The following is a 26105-nucleotide window of genomic DNA, read 5'->3' as shown; positions in this document are numbered from 1 at the left end:
TAAATCAATGTGCTCTAGTGGTGGCTTTAAACAAAAACAAAGAAATGAACATATTACTTATCCCCAGTAGATAGGATATTACATGTAACGTTCTAGCAATGCGCCGATTCTTTCTGTGTTAAAGTAGAAATTGATTTTTCTCAGAGCCAGACTTTATGATGCCTTTATGTCCAATCTGACTGGCTCTATGGGCTGTAGGTAAACACATTCATCACATTAACAAACGTTTTTGAAAATCAAGAATTGACCCTAAAGTACAGACGAACTAGGGTTACAACGCAGACGATAACCTGGAAAAATTGATCTGAAAGAAAAGTGCGCGAAATCGTACTAACGCTCTTGTTAAGTTTGAATTCATATGCGTCGGAAGCTGAGAAGTGGTTGTGGTTGTGTGTGTGGTGGGGGTGGGGTTGGGTGGGGTGGGGGGGGGGTGCTTTAGGGTGAGGGGGAAATAATACATCCCGTTGAAAGTTGAATTGATTACTGGCCCCTCCAGTTGCTAGCATTATGTTTCTTGACTCCTATGCAATTCTCCAGTCCATTGCTTACTGATTTTTTTTTTACTGAATGTTTGTCTACTCTTTCTGTTAACGAAATGTTGAAGTTACCACGGGTTGCAATCCTAATAAAACACACCGTAACTTGCATCCCTGGTTGTCGGGAAAGCAAGCGTTTGCTAACGGTTGTCTTCTCGAACACGATATTGTTTAGAAATGTTAGTTAAAGGGTCAATCTCAGTTTTGATAAACTCGCATTCTCGCCACAAACTACAGGTGTTTTTTTTAAAACAGTCTCGAATGTTATCGCTAGCAAAGGTTTTCGTCAACTGTCTCATGGAAACATACAAGTCTATCGCCATGTTTTTAATACCCCCCCCAAAAAAAAAAATAAAAAAATAAAAAATAAAAAAAAATAAAATAAAAATAAATAAAAATAATAATAATAACCCCAAAACAAGAAAGGAAAACCCCAATAACAACCCCCCCCCAACCTCTCCCCCCAAAAAAAACAAACAAAAATAACTCCATCCCCTCCCCAAAAAACATAACAACAAATACTGAATGAATGAATGAATGAATGAATGAATGAATGAATAAGTGAATGAATGAGTACATGAATGAATGAACGAACAAAAATTAAAAGATGAAAAAGCGTTCAGCGTCCAAGTAATAAAATGCAGAAAATTACATTTTTATCAAATTTTATGTGCCCTAGATTAGCGTCCTTAGCCAAATCGTATGGAAGAAAATGAGTTAAAATACTAACAAAGCGAACTGAACTGGCGACACAGAGAGGAAGACAGTGTAAAACGTCTTGACAGAAACTGATGACTCGATCCTGTCCGTCTGACACGATTGATCGGAACTAGCGGGGAATAACCCGATGACCGATCAGCGCTGAAAGACAGCAGACAGCTGGATGCGATGAAGACTTCCGCCAGGTCACGTGAACATCTGCACTGCGATAATAGAGGTTCTGTCACGTCAAAGCTGCTTAATCACTGTCGGCCAATCAGGCCACGGACCACAGTTATTATTTAAAGATTAAAGTTTCTTTCCTTTAATGACACAACTAGAGCACGTTGATGTATCAATCCTCGGCTGTTGGATGTCAGACATTGGGTAATGTTGACATATAGTCTTAGAAAAAACACGATGTATTTTCCCAATTAGGTCAGGTCAGGCCATAGGGCTTAGCGTGCATATTCAGAGCAAGCTTCTGTAACGCACGCCTGTCATGGACTTGCGCCGGCTCCTTCGTCCAGGACAGGATTTCGCAATTAGCAGCAAGGCACCTTTTATATTCACTGTCACACAAACGGGTCAACACATACTATGACCTTTGATATACGTAATCAGTCACTGGTTGGATCGGGAAAACCCCAATCAGATAATGGGTCCACCGACGGGGTTCGATGCCCAGGCGAGCGTTCTGCCGACTGAATACGGTGTTTACGTCAGTTTTCTATATATCATTTGTGGCTAAAGACATTTGATTAATAACAGTAGACCTGTGGATTGTTTTGTTTATTATGCATCTCTGGAGTCGACATATCCTGAAAAGGACAACCGTTTTGTTCAGCTCTTTCTTCCAGGATATCGGTTTAAACAGATACACCTGCCAAAACTGGCGTCAGTTCACCCATTCTACACTACAACGACTACATTTGCTTGGGCTGGAGCTACCACAAAGAAATTGTGTTTTTTTTCAAAGTGTGGTGTGTGTGTGTGTATGTGTGTGTGTGTGTGTGTGTGTGTGTGTGTGTGTGTGCGTGCGTGCGTGTGTATGTATATATGTATGTCTCCGGCGGAAGTGGGGGTGGAGGGTATTTAAGTTACACGTTTGCATACCACATGGTCTCCCGGGGTGGGACGTAGCCCAGTGGTAAAGCACATGCCAGATGCGCTGTCGGTCTAGGATCGATCCCCGTCGGTGGGCCCATTGGATTATTTCTCGTTCTAGCCAAATGCACCGCGACTGGTATATCAAAGACCGTGGTATGTGCTATCCTGTCTGTGGCATAGTGCATATACAATATCACTTGCTACTAATGGAAACATGTAGCGGGTTTCCTGTCTATGACTGTATGTCAAAATGACCACGTGTTTGACATCAAATAGCGGATGATTAATTTGATAAATCAGTGTGCTCTAGTGGTGTTGTTAAAAACAAAACAAACCACATGGTCTCTTCTACCATCTTCAGTCGTGTACGCTCAATGGGGAGATACAAGGCCACTACACCGACTTGTTTCTCATTAACCATTAACCCTTGCCCTGGACAGATCGCTCAGACAGTGGGGAGTTGTACCAAAGATTGACTAAAAGCATGAAAATAAACTGAAATGGGCAATTCCAGCTATCACGACGGCTCACGGTACGTTTACTGCTTTTTCATATTGTTAACAAAATTAGCCAAGTGGTGTGCCCATTGGGCTATTTATCGTTTTAGCCAGTGCATACGACTGGTATATCAAAGGCCGTGGTGCTGTCCTGTCTGTGAGATGGTGCATGTAAAATATTCCATACTATTAATGGAAAAATGTAGCGCGTTTCTCTGTAAGACTATATGTAAAAATTACCAAATGTTTGACATCCAATAGCCGATGGTTAATATATCAATGTGCTCTAGTGGTGTCGTCAAACAAAACAAACTCCTGTTAACCAAATTTATTTAAGGAACAGAAGACTTTTGGTATACCATGTCGTTACTAGTGTCATATTAGCATAGTACGTTTTAATCACAGATGACTTATAAGTTATAAACAGTGTTTCAGTGAAATTTATCTATGATATACAGAACAATCTTGCACATGGTGGGGTTGTTGGTTTTTTTGGTGCATTTATAAATGCTTGCTACTCACATTCGTCACACATTGGTTCGTAACTATATACTCGTCATTGTGCTCACACTAAATTGTTTAAATCGTTGAGTTTAAGAACATGTCACACTGTGCCACCATACAACGTAAAAATCCGTCTTTTATCAGGCCCCTACGAAGAGAACTATATATAGAATACTATACGAGTTTTCGCTAGATATCATTTTTACGAAACGAGTGAACTTCCCAAGGTATCTGGCTTGGGAAGTTCACGAGTTTCATAAAAATGATGTCTAGCGAAAACGAGTGTGGTATTTTATTTATTACCTACCTTCAAACAATTGAATATTTGTCATAAAAAATAGAAATTCCTGCATTTCGAATATGTAAACATTTTACACTGTGGCGGAATGATATGCACTACGGTATGTCCCAAAGGTCGCCGCTTAACAAAATAGTTTCTTGTACTTCCGGGTTTTTTAAAATCCATATTTCGTCCCCAAACCAGTTCGCTACCTGTCTAGTCGTCCCAGTTTTACATATATACATGTATATTTTTATTACAGAAAAAATTGGCACAAATGGTGTGCGTGATGTGATGGTTGTGGAATGTTGACAACGTAATTTTTTCAGGAATTAAAAAAAAAGTCCCGGTAGACTTACTGTCAACCAATGAAAAGACGTACATCCGGTACGACCCTCGTGGTGCGTACCGTATTTGTACGACACCGCTATACGTTCACCAGGTGGGTGATAAAATATGCTTCGACGCCATCTTTCTGTCTGTCCCACATGTAACTTTCCGGACATTTTCAGCCATGCCTCAAGATAGTGAGCTGAATTTTGTATATATACTCTTCAAAAGAAGAAACGCAAAACCACATTGTCGTAACATTTGGAGAATTGATTTAATTATTGAATGGTGAGTCCGATAATTACCAAATGTTGCAGGATTGTTCACAATTCACTCTAGTCCATTGTGAGTAAGTGATAGGACACACCACCAAGGTCAAGGTCATCTGGAGTCAATACCGTGTGTGGCCTCCGCGTGTGTTGACAACTGCCTGGCACCGCCTGCCCATTGAAGCAACCAGAGTACGGATGACGTCCCGGGGGATGGTGGCCCACTCGGCCTGCAAGGCTGCTGCCAGCTCGGGCAGGGTCTGGGGCTGTGGTTGTCGCTGTCGGAGGCGTCGGTCCAACTCGTCCCATAGATGCTCAATTGGGTTCAAATCCGGTGATATCGATGGCCAAGGAAGGACATTAATGTTGTTGTTCTGTAGGAAAGCCGTTGTGAGACGTGCTGTGTGAGGCCTGGCGTTGTCATGTTGGAACACTGCGTTGGCGTTGGCCATAACTGGAACGATGTGTGGCCGGAGGATCTGGTCAATGTAGCCCTGTGCATTCAGGTTGCCCTGCACGTGGACCAGGTCAGTTCTGCCAGTGTGTGAGATGGCTGCCCACACCATGACACTACCCCCGCCGAATCTGTCCACTTCCTGCACGCAGTTTGCCGCATAACGTTCACCACGACGCCTATACACGCGACATCTTCCATCATGACGTCGGAGCAGAAATCGGGACTCGTCACTGAACCACACCTGTCTCCATCGCAGTTGAGGCCATTGTCGATGAATCTGGCACCACTGCAGTCGGAGTCGACGGTGTTGTGGTGTTAAGATGACACCTCGAACTGGACGTCTGGCACGAATTCCTACCTCACGTAGGCGGTTCCGTACGGTCTGGTCGGATATCCTGCGCAAACCTGGTATTGCTGCGGCTGTGGGGGTGGCAGTAGTCAATCGTTCCCGAAGGTGGCGTACCCGGATGTAGCGGTCCTGCCCGGGGGTAGTGACCCGTGGTCGACCGGATCTAGGGAGGTCACGTGTTGATCCATGTTGCTGGTAACGGTCCCACAGTCTGGAGATGGTGCTTGGGGACACATGGAATGCCCTGGCAACGGCCGTTCTGGATTCGCCTGCGTCTAGTCGGCCGATGGCATTGTTTCTCTGCGGTTCACTGAGACGTGGCATATCCTGGATTGTCAACTGTCGGACAGGTACAGAGGCCAGGCAAGCGAACACCCTGCACTTTTATACTGTCGGTGTTCATGTTGCACGTGCAGACAACGCACGTGCAGTGGTGACATGGTTTGCACGTGGCTGCGTTTTTGCGAATATTCACATTTTGGAACTTTATTGTACAGTAGCTGCGTTTTATCTAATGTAACCGTGGGAATGTGTTTGGGACATGCAATGACCTTATATTCACAAAGCATGAACCGGTAGGAAACATAAAATCGGAGTTATAACCCATTTGTACCCTTTTGCGTTTCTTTTTTTGAAGAGTATATGTTTAGTATATACTGTTAAAGATCAAGTTTTAACTTTCATGGCGATTTACCTATCTTTGTTAGAGTTATGGCCCTTGAACGTAAGAGATACGAACATTTGTTGGGATCGGTAGGGAACGTGTATGGCCTTAACAGTATTCTCAAAATGCTTATTTATTTATTTATTGATTTGTTTATTTATTTATTTATATATATATTTATTTATTTATTTTATTATATATTTACCCCCCCCCACACACACACACATATTTAAAGAATAATGCCGGAAATATCTACTATCCTTTAATGAATTGGGTTGAGTATACTTTAACTAAATAACAACATTTTACCATTTCTTTAACACGACACCGGCCTCGGTGGCGTCGTGGCAGGCCATCGGTCTACAGGCTGGTAGGTACTGGGTTCGGATCCCAGTCGAGGCATGGGATTTTTAATCGAGATACCGACTCCAAACCCTGAGTGAGTGCTCCGCAAGGCTCAATGGTAGGTGTAAACCACTTGCACCGACCAGTGATCCATAACTAGTTCAACAAAGGCCATGGTTTGTGCTATCCTGCCTGTGGGAAGCGCAAATAAAAGATCCCTTGCTGCCTGTCGTAAAAAGAGTAGCCTATGTGGCGACAGCGGGTTTCCTCTAAAAACAGTGTCAGAATGACCATATGTTTGACGTCCAATAGCCGATGATAAGATAAAAAATCAATGTGCTCTAGCGGCGTCGTTAAATAAAACAAACTTTTTCTTTAACACGACAGTCTTGGTTCAGTGGGCAAACTGACATGTGCGCACTTCATCTGCATTCCCATCGGTACATGTGTAATGCCAACATGTTTTTATTGTATGGCCATAATGTCAGCGCAGGAAATTACATCTTGAAGACTCATAAATACTAAATTTCCAGACACAGCATATTTGTGGACTCGCCTAGGGAGATCGCTGCATCTTCATTTCTCCCGGTTCAAAAATGATCCAGTTTCTGTTAAGAAAGCGGGGACTGTTCCCACTAAAAATTAAAGTTTCACCAATTAAAGAAAAACACTTTGTGTACTATTTTCTTTGAAGTGTTCCATTCAAAGAGTTGGTCCTTGTGCCATTTTGCTCTTGGTCCCCTCCAAAAAATATTTTCCTTTGTCCGCCATTAAAAAGTTAGCTTAAGGCGACGCCACACGAGACGATTGTGACAAGACAATATCACGATTCCATCGGTTGATATGCAGTCGGCTACACTCGTACGAGTCGCTGGTATCGTGTGGCGTTGCCTTTATTCTCTCTGAAAATTAATGACTTGCTACTGCATGTCTATTTTCTACTTTTTCTTGCTTCTTTTTAGTGTTCTGTCTTATTCTTTCAAGGAATCAAGAAAGCTAATACTTGCGTCTTGGAGCATCACCATCGAGAGTATCCTGGGTGGGGTGAGGGGGGAGGAGGAGGGGAGGCGAAAATATGTCTCGAGGCCTAATCACAAATCTCCCTTAAGCTCTGGTGCATTCCTGTCTGTGCGAAAGTGCATACAAAAGATCCCTTGCTGCATTAGGAACAATGTAGCGCGTTTGCCCTGATGACTACGTGTCAGAATTACCAAATGTTTGACATCCAATAGTCGGTGATTAATTAATCAATGTGCTCTAGTGGTGTCGTTAAACAAATCTAACTGTCTTAAGCTCTGATAACTGTAATCACATCGTATTTGCAAAAAAAGAAGAAAGAAATGTTTTATTTAACGACACACTCAACACATTTTATTTACGGTTATATGGTGTCAGACATAAGGTTAAGAACCATGCAGATATTGAGAGAGGAAACCCGCTGTCGCCACTTCATGGGCTACTCTTTTCTATTAGCAGCAAGGGATCTTTTATATGCACCATCCCACAGACAGGGTAGTACATACCACGGCCTTTGATATACCAGCCGTGGTGCACTGGCTGGAACGAGAAATAGCCCAATGGGCCCACCGACGGGGATAGATCCCAGACCGACCGTGCATCGAGCGAGCGCTTTACCACTGGGCAACGTCCCGCCCCTCGTATTTGCAAGTCATTTTGCATTGCAATGCGAGATCGTAAAATTGCAATAGTTCAGCGACTGGTTCCAATATCTGAATTTAGTATCCACCTTGCCTTGATGCCTTGTTCCCCCCTCCCAATCACCCCCAACTCTAATATCTGTCCTTTAAAGACCCCCACCCCCCTTCCCCCCAGCCTAACCTCGTACATATTTACGTAAGCACACAGTGGTATGTAGGTCAGTAGGTCAGAATGTGATTGTTTCGGCATGCTACCATCATGTCTAGTGGACACCTGCTACTTCTGAGCATTTCAGTGTGGGCATCTTTATTCTCATGTGGAGCATCAGTTTCCACGGAAGGTCAGCTATGGGCGGGATCCAGCTCAGTCCGTACAACGCTTGCCTGAGGTGCTTTGGTCGCAGGATCGAACCTCCTTGGTGGACCCATTCTCTGATTATGTCCCCCACCCCCCATCCCAATCAGTGCCCACAACTGGTACATCAAAGCCCGTGGTATGTTCTGTCCTGTCTGTGGGAAAGTACATATAAAGATCCCTTACTAAAACAAAGGAGAACATGTAACTGGTTTCTTCTGATGTGCTCTAGTGGTGTTGTTAAACAAAACAAAATTTAACTTTTACTAAGAGTGCAGATTAGTGGAGTGGGTGGAATCCAAACGAAGAGAGAGAATTATGTTTCAAACAATGTTCTGTTTAAAAGTTTGTTTTGTTTAACGACACCACTAGAGCACATTGATTTATTAATCATCAGCTATTAGATGTCAAACATTTGGTAATTTTGACATACAGTCTTAGAGAGGAAACCCGCTACATTTTCTCATTAGTAGCAAGGGATCTTTTATATGCACCATCCCACAGACAGGAACGAGAATTAATGCAATGGACCCACTGACGGGGATCGATCCTAGACCGACCGCTAATCAAGCGAGTGCTTTACCACTGGGCTACGTCCTGGCTTGTACTGTTTAAATAACATGTGCCGAACTAAGCCAACAAGCTTATGAATGAAGCTCTAAATATTTGTTTGTGTATTTCAGTTTTAAAAATGATATTTTGTTAACTTTTATTTTATTTTTTTAAACTTAAAATTAGTCATAAATCATTAATGAAAACTTGATGTTGATGACAAGGATAAACCTGCTCCGCATCCCTGCATATGGTTGTAGGTTCAGTCAATTGCTCTGGGAACACACACACACACACACACACACACACATATATATATATATATATATATATATACACACACGCACGCACGCACGCACACACACACACGACACGCACACACGACACGAACACGACACGACACAACACGCACACAGACGACACGCACATACACACACACACACAGCGAGGTGGGGGGGGGGGGACAAACTAACATTCTTGTTGGACTATAATATATAGTATATAAAAATGCCATTGTTATACGTCGTTTTATACCAATCTAAAGTAGCACGTTCTTGTTGTTATTTCCAACCCATTTTCCCAACACAAACATTTGCTCTGTTTTCTTAAATACAACTATAATACGTGTGTAAACAAAACATATCCGTCAGTTACCGTTTATATGTACACATGTATGGACTGACACAGATTAGAACGTATATGCCTAGAAAAGGCGTACTTCGTGACATTTTATTCTGATCAAGGGCGGATCCAGGCGTTTGTAAGGTGGGGGGGGGGGGGGAGGGGTCACAAAATTTTCAAAATGGCAGTTTGAATTTGTCTAAGGCATATTAGCCAAGCTCCCAAAAAGGAGCGAGATTTGTAGTGGTTCCGGACACAAGCTCTGTGGAATATTTTAAGATAAAGAATAGAATAGAATAGAATAGAATAGAATAGATGTTTAACAACACCCCAGCACGAAACATACATAGGCTGTTGGGTGTTTAAGATAAAGAAGTTCAGTAGTCAGGAGAGGAAGGAAATGTTTTTATTTAATGACCCACTCAACACATTTTATTTACGGTTAATTGACGTCGGACATATGGTTAAGGACCACACATATACTGATAGAGGAAACCCGCTGTCGCCACTTCATGAGCTACTCTGTTCAGTTAACAGCAAAGGATCTTTTATATGCACCATCCTACAGAAAGGATAGCACATACCAAGGCCTTTGATATACCAGTCGTGGTGCACTGGCTGAAACGAGAAATAGCTCAATGGAACCATCGACGGGGATAGATCCTAGACCTACCGCGCATCAGGCGTGCACTTTACCACTGGGCTACGTCCCGCCCCCGCCCTATGGATTCACATTTGCTGATTAAAAAGTTATTCTTTTTGTTTTCGTTTCAGAATGGCCAATGCTCGTGCGAAATCGGAACAAGCCGATTTATCAGCGGAACGAGCCACCCAGGATTGCGAAGTTGCCCGATTGAAAGCTAAAGAGTATGCGCCCGAGTTCCACCAACCAGGTGCGTGGTCATTGAAGTGCACATCATAATTAACAACAAACAATCATATCTGTTACCTGGTATAGTTTTGAAGATGGAGTAGTTAGTGGTCGGTAACAAGTTAGTTGTTTAAGTATAGACATTATTTTCGTGTTAGCAGGTCATTCCCCCGTTACAGTAAAACAATGGTATTCAAAATTATGTCCAAGACCCGATCACTATCCATGACAAATACTGATTGAGTAAGAGATGGACGTACCTGAATGTTAACTGGATACAGACAGGTACACATAAAGTTGACTTGAGGTGAGCAGCTTGTGTTAAACATCTTCCTAAGCTGCTCGTTAAATTGTGCATACCAAGTACGTGAGCTCATCGGTTTATTACGTAGATGGATTGTTCCAGTAAACTGCCTTGTAGTTGCGTTGTCTTGCCTCTCTGTTTTAAAAAACGTTTCCTAAAGCAAAATACAAAATAAAGCAACAACCATAAGCGTCAGGAGATTAAAGCGACTTGGCGTGGCGGGGGAGGGTGGGGAGGGGAGGGTTGTTGTGTGAGCTACATATTAATTTGATTTTCAACTGGATGGATTGGGGAGACAGTGTATTATTTTCAACAGCCTCTGCCACGCGTCCGACGTCTATGACAAACAACAACAACTACTACTACTACTATAATGATAAGAACAACAAAAATAAGGTAATAATTCTCAAAATCCCACTAAACATAAACAAAATCACATTCAGAATGTTGACTAAGGACGACAATTTGTTCTGGAATGTTTAGATTTATCTTAAAAGTTGGAATCTTGGGAATATTTTAGAATAGATCACCAACATTCTTTTTCTTCCCGCGACACTCCATTCGTCTATACCCTTTAGATGCAAGCGTTAAATTAGGTCACGTAAACTGTATTAACTGACTTAGTGACGACAAGTTAAAATTTCTTTTCTTTAACGACACCACTAAAGCACATTGAGTTATTAATCATCGGCTATTGGGTGTCAAATATTTGGTAATTTTTGGCGTATAGTCTTATAGAGGAAACATTTGTCCATTATTAGCAATGGGTCTTTTATATGCATCATCCCATAGACAGGATAGCATATACCACGGCCTTTCATATACCAGTCGTGGTGCACTAACTGGAATAGGAAATAGCCCAATGGCCCACCGACCGCGCATCAAACGAGCGCTTTACCACTGGGCTACGTCCCGCCCCTTTGTGCGACAGAAACACGGGGTCGTTGCTTTAATACTTATTTTTGAGAGAATAACATGGTCTAAGGTTCTTGGCTGGAAGAATCGAATCCCCTCGGTGGAGCCATTCTCTTGTTTTATCCGTTCCAACCAGTGCCCCATGACTGGTATATGAAAGGCCGTGTCTGTGGGAAATTGCATGTAAAAGATATCTTTTTTGCTAAAGGAACCATGTAGTTGGTTTCTATTGAAGACTACGTATCACAAATATCTTATTTTTGGGACATCCAATAGCTTGTGATTAATCAATCAATGTGTTCTAGTGGTGTTGTCAAACAAAGTAAACTTTACAAAATATAACAGAAGATCTATTTGTCATATCAAAGCAGCTGACCATATATACTTTGACAGCGAAGCGCATGGGTTTATTAAAACAGCAGTTGTGTCTGTATTTTGCATTAGGAGACGATGTCATAAAGATGGGGAGGCCAGAAGATTTTAATCATTACCAATTTTCTAACCTTGGATATCAAAATGCGTTTTCCTTATTAACTCGGGGAGGTTTATGATAGAAGAACTGTAGTACTCGTAGGTAGATAATTGAAGACACAGTCCATTTGGCCATCGGCCATACTGAGAGTAGAACTTAATACACAGTAAACACAAATAGTGGTTATCTTGTACGAGGTCAGGACATGCCAGAATGGAGGCATCTCTAATAACAAGCGCTAAACACATTTACTTATCTCGTGATTTCACGCATGAGGCGAGACTTCGGCAATATGTTGATCTACTGGTGCTCATTTGCATTTCTTTGCACATAGACGTTTCTGATCGGAATTAATATTAGCACTATGGCATGGGTGTAATGTGTATTTGTATATGTCGGATGAGCATTTATTAAATATATAGCATGTTCGTGGCACATACATGTTACAAATGTATTGTGGTTAGGCGTGTAGTTGTTACAAACATCTGGCGCTAATATTAATAGGCGTAATGTTTAGTTTGAGACTGGTAAAAATAGTGTCGCTATCGTTTCTACACTGCACGACACCGCAAGTGGGTAGTGTACGCTACTGTAGGGGTGACGGAAGGGGGTGGGGGTGAATCGAGAAATAAAAAGAACCCTTACTAATAATTTTTATTGTAAAAATGTGACCTTCACCCAATTCATGAACTTTAAATTTTAGTTTTGAGCAAATTTCAGTTGTAATTGTTGTTAACATATTGTGTGTGTATATATATGGGAATAGGATTCAGTTTCTTTAAATATTACCGAGAAATAAATAAGCCACATACAATCATTTGTAGTCATCTGTCTACCCAGGCGCGAATCCAGAATTGTTTTTAAGGGTGGGTGGGTGTGGGGTTTACATGCAACTCCCTGTACTTAAATGCAAGTTGCATATTAGCAATGAATGCACTTTAAAATAAATGGTAAAAATCCTCTTTTTTGTTTTCGTCGTGAGCTGGGTGGGGGTCGAGACTCCCTCGACGGCCCCTGGATCCGCGCCTGCTACAAATTAGCACACGTGAGCACGTTATTTTATGTGCTTAATTTAGTGTTCCAGCACTAGTTTATATTCACCAACGAAACAGGAAATAGAAACATTTTGCCACCTTATCAATCTGAAAGAATTGTTTCTTTTCATTTCAACCTGTATGTGATACATTTTTGTTTTGACTTAATTAAAGGCCCTGGCTTTTTCGCAGGTAAAACCAAAACGTGTGGCAACGTTTGCAAAGCTTCGATCAAATGGATTGTATTGAGTTGGGGCATGCGCAGTAGTAGAGTAGATTAGAATATGCTTTTGGAGAATGTCGCCATTTTTTTTCTTAAACAATTACGTAAGATAACAGGTCTAACTACGAAAATTGTCGAAGTATCTTTCGAATTACTGGCTGTATTAAGCTTGCAATTATGTCTTATTTTACGTGTGTTTTGAAACATTTTGTTTATCATTTAGTAATAATTCTTCGCTTTAAACTTCTTTCTTTTCTGTTTCTTTTGTACTCGTAACTTCTCGGCCAATATACAAATAATATCTTGGGAATATGACACTGTTGACTATACTATACAATAAACTCTCGATTGATCTATACAGCCGTCGGGAAAAAAAGAATCTGGGTAACCGAGGATAACTTTCTAAATATAGACAATATAGGCAAAGCCTTCACAAATAATTTTAATTTAATGTCTGTATTTGCAATTATTTAAAAAGTAGTCCAAGTTACAGATATGCTCAAAGTAAACAGAGTTTAGCACTAATTGTAGACGGTGTATTCGCCGCGTGTAACACGAACTTCCGGCAAACAAAATATTTTTTTTTTTTTTACATCAGAGGGTACTTAACGGAGTCTCGGTAGCGTAGTGATAAACAGTCAACTCGAAGGCTGATAGTACCGAGTTTGAATCCCAGTACAGAATCTAAAACCAGATGAAGTAGGGTTTCCCCTCTCAAAAGTCGCATACTACCCAGACGAGTCATTTGATAATGGTAGACTACTTGAAACTTGTAAAACCTCCATGTTGATGAAACCACCGAGTAAACTCTGCGATTGTGAACATCTGTTTATTATAATCTGAACAATAAAACTACTCTCATAATCAAAATCGTATCTCTACAGAGTGAACAGGTTGCTTTGACAAGATCATTACCGCCTCCGTGAATCGGCGACTATGGGAGCACTGGTCTAAAAAATATATTTAGTTCAGTATTTCTAACCTGTCCTAAAATTGAATCGTTGTACCCCAACCTCACCTCCCAATCCCAAAATAAATACAGTGACACCCTAAGAGACGAGACAGGAGTTTGTGAAGATTCCTGCTAGTCACATAAACATGTACACACTTGCTAATTCATATAACACCATTTCGTTCATTTTTAAAACAGAGTAAACTTCTAACAGAAAAACGGGTTTAGATTTGAGTGAGAAATTCTCTTGAAATGCTAAACGCCAAGTTTCAGAGACGTACAAACATAATCCTTCACCAACCGTTGGTATGGATTTTTTCCCGCCTTTTGTTTTCCATCTTAGTTATCCGACCCCACCCATCATCCTCTTCGAAATGACCTTGTAATGCACGTTGTTTAGTACGTACATTTGTTTATTTGTTACAGTGTTAGCTGTAATATATGTCTGTGATATTTGAATTGTTGAAGTGCCGTGTCGTTTACTAGAATGTTGCATGAAGCCAACTAAACCAAATTACCTCTCGCTAAGATATGTCTCAATACCCCAACCAAAATAGTTCTTCCCAAATAACGTAATGGGAAATACATAATTGTACTCGTTGTACCTTTTGGGGATACGTACTGTACTATACGACACGACAAACAGCATACACGTTTAATAGTCGTAAGTGCTGTTCCGAAGGTTATGGCACGCTATGGGGATGGGGTTGGGGGTGGGGGTGGGGGTGACCATGTGGCCGTAATTACTAGTGTACTGTCGGTGGATCTGACGCACCTCTTCTTCGATGCCTCCCTCAGCCTCATCATGTAATCATTAAAAAAAATTGTGGAACCGAAAAGTAAAAGTTTCAGAAATGTAGGAAAAGGTCGAATATAAAACCAAGTTTTAGAACAGATATTTTAAAAGTAATAAGCGCCAAGATTAAGTTAATTTTCTTCAATTTAAACAAAGTATTTAGTTTGAGTCCCATGAATTGCTGACGCCATATGACCGTAAATGAAATGTGTTGAGGGCGTCGTTAAATAAAACATTTCGTTCCTTCCTTTCCATTAATTTCTATGCCTATTAAAATTATCAATGTCTTGTTAACATTCTGGACCCATTTTGACAGTCGGAATTAACTGAATAATAAGAAAAATCTATATGTATTAAAACATGCGCGTTTTTTTGTTGTTTAGTATACAAGTATGTAATATTTTGTTCAAAACGAATTCTGTTCATGTATTTTATAACGTTTCGCATGTTTACTATACATTTTCACAACCTCCGACTTTCCATAGTAAACATGGAGACGTTTTGGTCTAAACATGCAACTTTAACGGTCTAAGTAACGTAGTGGGGAAGCCATCGGTCATAAGACTGGTAGGTTAAGGGTTCGTACCCCCGTACCGACTCCAACACAGAATAATGTGTAACAACTCAGTGGGGAGGTCTAAAGCCACTAAACTTGTCTCTCACTAACCACTAACGACTAACCATTATTCCCTGTACAGAATAAACAAAATGATGTCGTTAAAACACACTTTAACTTTGTCCCGAAAAGCTTACATCAAACTTAACAGGATATAATTAAGTTCAAAAATCAAGTTAAAATTAAATGCATGTTTTTGTTTTTGTTCCTGTTGGTTTTTGTTTTTTCCCTGATGAAGATAAACGGTCATGCTTACAAGCTGATTTTATCGAGTGTTGAATACACACAACTTATCAATCGATAAAGATAATTAGCGAAATTGCTGGTTTCCGCACAGCACATATAATTTAGCTGTGGTTGCATCGCAGTAAATCAGGAGCTTCCGAGTCATAATTTACATCTATTCGGAGTGAAGGCTGCCGCAGCTTTGATTAGTAGTAGTAAGTCTCAGCAACTTGAAGGCATCCTTTGTTGGTAATCGGCAGAGGTAGATCGACTGGCTACATCGCGGTTGACCGGTCACACAAATCCATGAACCTTGGTACTAGGAAAACCCCCATCATCATCGTCATCGTCGTCGTCGTCATCATCATCATGATCATCATCATAATCATCATCATCATCATCAGCAGCAGCATCATTGTCACCATCATCTCCACCACCACCAACATAAAAAACCCAAACACCCCACCCACAACTCCCCGAATCAAAATAGAATACTTGAAACGTACATCAACATCATCATCAAGATCGTCGTCGTCATCATCATCATTTTCTTCATCGTCATCATCAGCAGCAGCAGCAGTAGCAGCAGCAGCAGCAGCAGCAACAACAACATTAAAACAAATCCAAACAATGCCTCCCCAAACACCCAGATTCAAAATAGCATGTTTGAAACGTAATTTGCATGTCCCTCGAGGATGATCGATCCTATGCCGTATCGCACCTCAGGCGAGTTCTCTACCATGGAAACTGGTCTTGCAACACGATCACAGTAACCGACTTTAAAGCGAATGGCATGCCCAGTATACCAGCATAAAGCGTACGGCCTACTAGTTTATTTTATTTTTTATTTTTTATTTTTTTTAGGGGGGAGGGGGGAGGCTGATTTGTGCCCGAAGTAAAAAAAAAAAAAAAAAAAGCCCGGATCTGGGTAACACTATTTTATTTGTTCATGATTACATTATTACCAAACAGCTATATATGTTTTGAAAAGAATCTCTACGCATTTATACACGGGTTACAACTAAAGTCGTGAGTAGACTGATGGAAATACACGGTGAAAAAGGTTTTACGCTTGTTCATCTTGCCCGAATCGTTTTTGCTGGAATGCAAAAATTTGCTCCAGCTTGGGACCGGAGGCAGTTAACATCCACCCCCATCCCACCTCCATCTTATACGCTTAAGTATACCAAGGACACACCTTTTGTTCCGCTTTAAAGTCAGGTGTACGTAGTTTGCCTAATTGCACTCCATAGAGTGTTCATTCCTGGATCAGCTACAATCCGAGAGCATTTTACATAAACGTATTGGCAAACTTCCACTGAAAACACAAGTACCGATATTATCCATGTTTGCTGCGCGCTATATATAACTCAAACTTATACCCGACTCGGGCTCGAGGAGACTTGTGTGGATATGTTCAAATCATTCTTTGTTATTGTTGATATAATATCTTGTATAGGGCCTATATTATGGAAGGGAGGGGTGGAGTGGGGGGTGGGTGGGTGGGTGGGGGTGGGGTGGGGTGGGGGGTGGGGGTGGGGTGGTGGTGGTGGGGGTGGTGTGTGTGTCCAGTATTAGACAGCTCTCTCTCTCTCTCTCTCTCTCTCTCTCTCTCTCTCCTTTTATTTAAACTCACTGACTCTTACCTTTTCTGTTTCGCATACAATGCTTTTGGAGTTATTATAAACATCAATATACCACGTATTGGATTGGCCAAACATGATAATGTCAGTAAGAAGCTTTAAGTTATGTGTAAATTAACAGAAAATTGCCATCATTTTCATCTAAACGTTTTCAAAATGGGAACAGAGAAGGGGGGGGGGGGGGGGGGGGGGATTTTATTTATTTTAATGTTTTGTTCTGCCAATTAAAAAAAAAGGAAAAATAAATATATAAAAGAAACGGAGACGGGCCTTTTTCCTCGGAGTGGGTGTGTGGGCGAGGGTGAAACTCTGGGATTTCTTTTTTAATTGCCTAACTGAACATATTTTACACTGCCCGGTATGTGATACAATCGTGACTTCATAACAGAAAGTTGTTTATATTTCCACCATATTATGCTTGTATTACAATAATCGTATTTTTATTGTCTATTATGTAGTAAATACAATTGTATTATCCACGTGTGCTGTGTGTACTTTGCGGTGTGAAATGGTGTCCTTTGCAGTAATTGTTTTATGAGCATGTCACAGCTACGTTGAAATACGCAGTCCTGTACAGTGATAGATTCACAAGCTAATAATTTGTTTTGTTTTTATTAAAATGGTATACAATATATACATACATACATACATATACACATACACATACACATACACATACACATACACATACATACATGTACACGTCTTTTGTTGTTCAGAATTTCCATTTTTAACATGTCTTATGCAAAAACATTCAAGGTAACCCACATGATTTTGCATAACCAATTACGACTATGTAAATCACGCCCTAAATTGAATGCGTGGACGAAACATTGGTTACGCAAAACTAGATGTGCGCGGATATCACGCGAATGAAACGCATTTTTTGTTTAGGCCTATAATGAAGAAAACTGACAACTTCAGTCTTAATAAACCCTTACAATGTTTTCGCTATCAATGTATAATGCTAATAGTTTTGATGCATTGTACAAATCTCGTCGCCATTATAGTGCAAAAAGTTCAGAAAGTTGTCGCTCACGATTTTTCCATGTGCACAATTCGATATTTTGTCTAGCCTGTATTTGCAAATTAAAAACAACAAAGAGCTTTTGAAATCACGCTGGCATCATCAACGTAACTAGGAGTTTGTTTGGCGGCACTCTCATTGTGGACCCACTAACACTGTGTTATGGGGATACAGGCAAATATAAAAATATGTGTGTGTGTGTGTGTGATGCCTTTCCTGTTTTGGAAGCAAAGGCTTGCTCACGCAAGAACTTGCGACCACGACAGGCATGCACTACAACAGATTGCTCTGAATGTGCACGTTAAACCCTATGACCTGACCTGACCAGAGTGATTGGCGATTCAATGGCCGCCATGCCCACTCCTCCCCCTCCCAGTGCTCCCACCCCTGACGACGCCAGAGACTAGCATTTAACTATTCACTATCTGCGTACACATACTGTGTGTTGTTTTCTTCATAAACTTAGCATCGTGAGAGTAAATGATGCTGACAAGATATTATCAATTTTGTTTCAGTCTGACTTTTAACTTATTAATTACCTAAGCATTAGTGTTGGAAGCGGCCTAGGTCGACGCACGCGCATATACCGCTGCGTCGCCTTTCAGCATAATTGGTTGCCGTTATCTTCCAAAATTAACCGATTTTGTCTTCGCGCAGTGCCTAGTACTTTGACCTTTAGCGTGAAGCGTATACTTTCAGTTACCATGCCAACCAACAGTTCTCCTCGCCAGGTGTCTATTGCATCATCTGTGTTTCTAGAACGAGCTGTGTGTCTATGTTTGGCATGACTGTAACCGGTGGAATTTCCATGACGTGTTCTCCTTGGACGGTGCATAATGCACGGGCTACACACAATGACTGACACGAACCTTGAAAAGGCCAGGAAAGGCAAAATTAAAATAACGTTAAAAAGAATAAATTAATCAATTTAAAAAGAAAAAGAAAAAAACTGAAGTTATTTATCTCATTAACATGCAAAGTATTCTCATACGAAATGGACATTTAAAATGTAATTTATGGATCATAAATAGATTTTAAATAAACTGCCACTTTCAGAAAATCAACTCATGAAGTGAACTCAAATAATTATAATTATGGGTGTGGCAGTGCACCATGACTGGTGTATCAAAGACCGTGGTATGTGCTATCCTCTTTGACGTCCAATAGCCGATGTGTATTTTGTGATGGGGTATCGTTAAAGATCCGTTCATTCATAAAAGATAACTGAAAAAATTTAGCGGGTTTCCTCTCTGAGACTATATGTTAAATTCATTAAATATTTGACATCCAATAGTTGATAATTAATAAATAATGTACTCCAGTGGTGTCGTTAAACAAACACAATTTTAACTTTTTAACAGCTGAACAAAGAGGGCGTTTCTAAAAAAAAAGGTCATATCTGCCCCCACCCTCAGCCTCACGCTAAGTTCGACCATACTTCCACCAGTAAATAAATAAAATGTATGTAATAAAATTATTGGTGTAATTTCAGCAGTAAATAAATATAAAGTCTGTAGTTAAATTATTGGTGTGATTTCAGCAGTAAATAAATAAATATAGTGTATGTAATTAAATTATTGGTGTACTTTCAGCAGTAAATAAATAAATATAGTGTATGTAATTAAATTATTGGTGTAATTTCAGGGACAGACATTATGAAGAAGCAGGACCACGGCGAACACGAGTATGACTTCCGGCCCATCCAACCAATGCAGAACCACGCCCCGTACCACGCCAAGACCCTGTCGTCTGCCCGCGACCCCGGCTCCACGGAGTACGGCATGATGCCGTCTGCCTACGACAAGGACCTCAGTCCCAACAGCAGACGATACAACAATATAGGACATAACCTTAATCCGGGTTACCCGTATAACCCGGGTGGCAGCGGCGGAGGAGTCGGAGGAGGAGTCGGTGGTGGCGTTGGCGGCGTCGGCGGTGGCGGTGCCCAGCAGGAGATGATGCAAGCGCTCAATGTGAACCCGCACAGTCGCAGCCCCTCGCTAAAGATTCGTAGATATAGTTTTCTGGCCGGATCCAGAAGAGGACGTGGATTTAGTGAGATTTTCAATTCCACCATTCTCAATGACCATTTTGATCAGTATGCCGCACCTCATGACGATATTGGGTTAGGGAAGGAGGTTTATGTAGGGGACGATCGTCCCAGGTCGAAGGCAAACCAATGTGATACCTCACCGGACTCTGGGGTTTCCGATTCTATGGAGGACGAGGGCAAAAACCGTCCCATTCAGCGCAGAAGGACTCTGCCGTGCATTGTAAACCATCCCAGGTCGAATCCATCGATGGACGACAAACCCCAGGATACGGAAACCGCTCACAGTAGTGAAAACTTGACTGGGAAGAATCCGGAAACATTTATAATAGAAAATGGCATCCGGCGACGAGTGCGCGCGGACGTCCACGGAAACCCCAAGTCCCACGAGGAGAAGCTGCCTACACTTGAAAGCCAAAAGAAACTTTCCGAGACGTTAAAACATGGCAGTCTTCCAGACCTGCAGGAAGTGAGCAAAGTGATAAAACCGCTGGCGCGAAACGAAGCGTACCGACTGCAGCTACAACGTCGCGAGGAGATACGTCGACTGCAGGAGCTTGCCGAACGTCGACGACAGGGTGATGTCTCAGTACTGCTTGGCGACGTCAAGGTAGGGGCATTGCTAGGGGTTTTCCGATGGTCGATGGGGCCTATAATCGATTATGCAATATGATCGAATGGGCCTATAATCAATTGTGTATATAATCGATTGGACCTATGATCGATTGGGCCTATAATCGATTGTGTATATAATCGATTGGGCCTATGATCGATTGGGCCTATAATCGATTGTGTATATAATCGATTGGACCTATGACGTATTGGGACTATAATCAATTGGGACTATAATCGATTTTCATATTGATCTGTTGGGTTGTTGCGTTATTATTATCGATTAATTTCTGTTTATGAAATATACTTTAAATATGCTGATATTGATTAGGTGCTAAAGGTCAAATTAACGATATTTTGTACTGTCTTTCCCTCTGAATACAACAATATGTGTATATGGTACCAGTATGCAGTTAGCTCCCCTGTGTGCGCGCAAAGAGTTCGCTTGTTAGTTTTGCACAGATCCATGTTTGAAGGCTAATAATTTGGAATAGGAAGTAAATTCTTAAGCTTATTCAAATGAGGTTTTTTTTTGTAAGGTTTTATAAACAAAGTTTCCATAAATATACGTGTGATATTCGCCAACTCCCGCTTGGGTGTGGTTTGTATGGGTGTGAACATTGTCAAAACTGCATCCAAAATGATGCAATTTGGACACACAGTGATGAAAGTAATAACACAAATATTTAACTAAAAATATTTAAAATAAGTCCTCTATATAATTATGACCCTTTTTGTAATTTCCTTGAGACTAAAAATACCTGTATCTTTCTTTATTTTTGATCCATAGGTGGGCATTTAGAATGCCATGGGCTGGTATGCATAAATCTCAGCTGAAGATTCACAAATAACTGTGGTCTGCTACCTAGCCAGTGTATCAGAAAACACAAACCTAGGGTCACGTTTCACAATGCGATCTTAGCGCTAAGATCACCTTAAGTGCATAACTACATTATACACTTAAGGTGATCTTTCACGAAGCGATCTTAGCGCTAAGATAATCTTAACTATAAATAGGTAGTTATGCTCTTAAGGTGATCTTAGCGCTAAGATCACTTCATGAAACTGGGCCAAGATGTTTCTACGTCCATGACGTGCAGTGATATAACCACAACAACAAAGTGATTGTGTTTCAAGTCATGTCCCTGCAAGAAACAAGAGTCCATATTTCAAATCGTACATCTTTATGATATAAAAGTAAAAAAACAGACCGACAAACCAGACCTCGCCATTTAAGGAGAGCTATCACTCTGGATTCTCAGCATTCATCCGAAACTAGTTCAAAGAGAGTACTTTTTAGTTTACCTTTAAAATGTGACTTAAAGAAATTAGTACTACAAATATGTAATAATAATTAAATGACTCCCTATGATCTAAGTTAGGGGAGCAATTAATCACTCCCGTCATTTTTTTTCACGGCAAGGTCTTCAAAATAGTGATAACAGTATATTTAGGGAAAGATGCCCGGCGTTTGATCACGAAATATGTTGTTTTGATTGAAAAAAATTAAAAAAATTATACTACAATATTGGTTTTTTCTTCATTTTTTTTGCAGGATTGGTGCCAAGAACGACAACTCCTTGTTTTAGTAATTGCACTAAACCTAAGTCTGGCAACCATGTTCTTCAATTTACTTTCCTGAAACGAACACATTTGAATGTTTGGCAAATGTTTACAGTTTTGTGTGGTTTCCTAACAAGGCTAGCCCAGCCTGCCGCAAGATGGCGCTTCTGGCCTGGGTTACTCCAACGTTTGTACCCGTGAGAACATTTTTATGGTGCTGGCCTTAGGACCAATACCTTAAGTGGACGTGCACTGAACGACCTGGACCTATGAGAGACTTCACCCGAGGTCTACCAGGCGTTGAGAAAAAGGAGTGTCATGTAACCCAAGAGAAAGCAACCCGTTAGATGTTTCCGGTTTAGAAGACAACAAAAACAAAAAAAAATATCCCCAAAACACTGCAGTTAGGAATTGCAACAAGTCATGATCACACCCGAAGTGTTAACACTTGCATTATTTCATCGCATTGTGTTTCGTTTGGCGTCTGCTTGAAACACGTTTTGTTTGACAGCAGGCGGCTGCTGCAGTTGACACGAAGAGTGCCTACATTGTTTTTACAGTTCCACCCTAAAAATTGTGAGTGACCTTGACATTTAAACTTACCTTGCCAATGCCACTCAGTGACCTTGACCTTTTAAAATCCTAACAAAACGTGGAGCGAGCGAAGTTGTTTGTCACTGAATGTTCATTTGTTTTTCTTTCTTTTTTTTCTTTTTCTTTTTTTTTCTAAAAACCCCCAAAACAACAACCAATCGGCAAAGGGAAGGAACTGAAATACGCTTGGTGTGTACATGGGTACTGTAACACGTTTATGTTTTGCCGTGATAAGTTAAATGATAATTTTACCCTGAATTCCTGACATCTGTGATACTTATTTCATCTTTTTGAGGCAAGTGTTTGATACTTCAGACCCATCTACGTGCCACGGATGGTAAGCAAACAAACAATATACTATCCATGCACTCTGGGGGTAAGTTTCGGGTTTTTTTCTTAACATTTTATTCTTTTATTGTTCTTTTTTTTGGCCCGTGGAATCATATCCTAAGTGCACTGAACATGAACAGTTCATAAATAGATTGTGATTATTTGACTATTTATTATTTGCTTGTTTATTTATTAATTATTTATTTATTTATAAACAGCAGAATATTTGGGCAACCAAATTTTTGTGGGTCCCTTAATAGGCATGGTTTGTCTTTTTCTCAGGTAAAACATCATCTGCCATAGAGAGCCGACATTCAAAACTGATCATGACAAGTTTATCTGGCGTATCGCATGACGTCTTTCATTAGTTAAAACCAGAATATAATATATACGTGGTACGTCACTGCTGACATAACCATTTAGCAGCATCATTTAAACAAACCAACAGAAAATTACTTTTCTTTTCTTTTTAAATTGTCATCAGTACCATCTGGGCAGACATTACCAAACATTGGTGAATTTATGGCTAAACGTGTCGACGCCCTTATTATTATTTTTAAAAATCATTTTATTTATTATTTTATTTGGCATGGTCAGTCTTGAATGGTAATTTGTAAGGGATCCGTTTCGATGGTGTTTGGTTTGTTCAAGTGCCATCATGCCAGGCAACAAAGATTTGAACATAATTTAGGCATTGTATTTATTAATTTTAATTCCAACGTGTGGTTTGGTCCCCGCCACTGTTATTCCATAGTTACGAGCATCAAAGCCATATTTTTATCAGAATTTCTGTGGTTTAACCACAAAGAGCTATATCAATGTGTACTTTTTTTTCTTTAAAAAAAAAACCAGGAACAACTTTTGATCTTTATTACGTGTTCCTTGTTTGAGAGGCCCTGTCAAGGGAAGTAACTGTGATCTGGATACTCGGATATATATATGTATGAAAAATTATATATTTGTGTGGTCCTGACAAAATTTTATTTTTCCGAATTTCTTTTGTTTGATTCTGTGTCTTTTGTTTTGAGCCATTTGGTCATTGTACATATGGCATTACCGTCATTTTTGTTTTTCTTTTCTATAACCCTGACAGGGCCTCCGATCCTTCTGCTCTTGGAAAGATTGTTTTATGATGGAGTGTTTGTTTGATCAATGAAATAAAATATGGTCAGGATGCCTGTGAATAGGTCGTGTTGTTGTCTGTTTCAAATATAACAAAAGTCCTATGAAGCCTGGTGGATGGTAAGGGGTAATGGGTAGTCGATGAGGTTGGTATAAGTACAGGTACACCCAAACCGAAACCTCAAGTACGGTACTAATGCTATAGTTACATATATAAAAAGAGTATATTATATTAAATAACTATAGCACGATCGGCGTTATTGGTTGGGGGTACCTGTGGGTATAAGACGCATATTTACCGGCCTCGGTGGCGTCGTGGTTAGGCCATCGGTCTACAGGCTGGTAGGTACTGGGTTCGGATCCCAGTCGAGGCATGGGGTTTTTAATCCAGATACCGACTCCAAACCCTGAGTGAGTGCTCCGCAAGGCGCAATGCGTAGGTGTAAACCACTTGCACCGACCAGTGATCCATAACTGGTTCAACAAAGGCCATGGTTTGTGCTATCCTGTCTGGGAAGCGCAAATAAAAGATCCCTTGCTGCTTGTCGTAAAAGAGTAGCCTATGTGGCGACAGCGGGTTTCCTCTAAAAACCAGTGTCAGAATGACCATATGTTTGACGTCCAATAGCCGATGATAAGATAAAAAAATCAATGTGCTCTAGTGGCGTGGTTAAATACAACAAACTTTACTTTTTTAAAGACGCATATCAACGCAGATGTTCTGCGCAGGTGTGTAAAGTTGAACAGGTTTCTTCTCCCCCGATCTGACGCAGGTCGTCTGCGACCGTGATGCATTAAAACATTAAAGGGACATTCCTAAGTTTGCAGCATTGTAAGATGTTTTCGACTAATAAAATATAAGTATCAGTGTCTGCATATTCAGTGTGTTTCTGGTCGTCTTAATATTTGTAAGAAGCCCAATCTGGATTTTGTCTTCAAATAATTTCGTACGTACGAATAAAAACAATATTTTAGGAAATAAGATGAAATTTAACCTAGTACAAATATTAGAACGATCAGAAAACGTTTAATATACCAGCCACTAATATTTTATGCTGAAAAATGTAATTACAATCGTTAAAAAGTTTGTTGGTATATAACATCTTAAAACGTGCAGCAAACTTAGGAATGTCCCTTTAATAAATAATAATAATAATAATAATAATAATAAAGTAATTGGTCTGCGTCAGTCTGTGACGTATTACAGATTGTATGGGAATCGACCGATTGAGTTTGATCGAGGTCCGGTAGCTGAGGACAAGAGGGCGTAGAACGAGAACAAGGAGGGCACGTAAATCCAACAGCCCGTACTCCAAACCCATTAAAACACGCATATCCGAGAGTACTGCTAAAGCAATACATGTCCCCTACCGGGTCAAACTAAATTTCATATCTCCAAAGTTCAAGAACAATATTCTGTCCAAAAAAAAGGCAAATCCCCATGCAACTCAAACTTTATCTGTAATTATACTTGACAAAAGCTATACACCAAATTTCAGCTCATTATTTCATAGAACTGCGGGGGATGGG

The 26105-nt window shown here is 40.5% G+C and overlaps 1 protein-coding gene across 1 annotated transcript in view; it reads left to right on the top strand.

The window, feature by feature from the left end:
- Nucleotides 1-24637, top strand: part of LOC121388235 (junctophilin-1-like) — a 100218-nt gene extending 75581 nt beyond the window's left edge. The window contains exons 3-5 of the mRNA XM_041519503.1: nucleotides 10001-10119; nucleotides 19949-20964; nucleotides 22522-24637. Coding sequence (XP_041375437.1) covers nucleotides 10001-10119; nucleotides 19949-20964; nucleotides 22522-22608 — 1222 coding nt within the window. The 3' untranslated portion in view covers nucleotides 22609-24637. The remainder of the gene's footprint in view (nucleotides 1-10000; nucleotides 10120-19948; nucleotides 20965-22521) is intronic.
- Nucleotides 24638-26105: the final 1468 nt, after the last annotated feature.

The sequence above is a fragment of the Gigantopelta aegis genome, chromosome 14, assembly GCF_016097555.1.
Source record: "Gigantopelta aegis isolate Gae_Host chromosome 14, Gae_host_genome, whole genome shotgun sequence".
In the NCBI taxonomy this organism is placed as follows: domain Eukaryota; kingdom Metazoa; phylum Mollusca; class Gastropoda; order Neomphalida; family Peltospiridae; genus Gigantopelta; species Gigantopelta aegis.
This window is presented reverse-complemented; position numbering and strand designations above follow the sequence as displayed.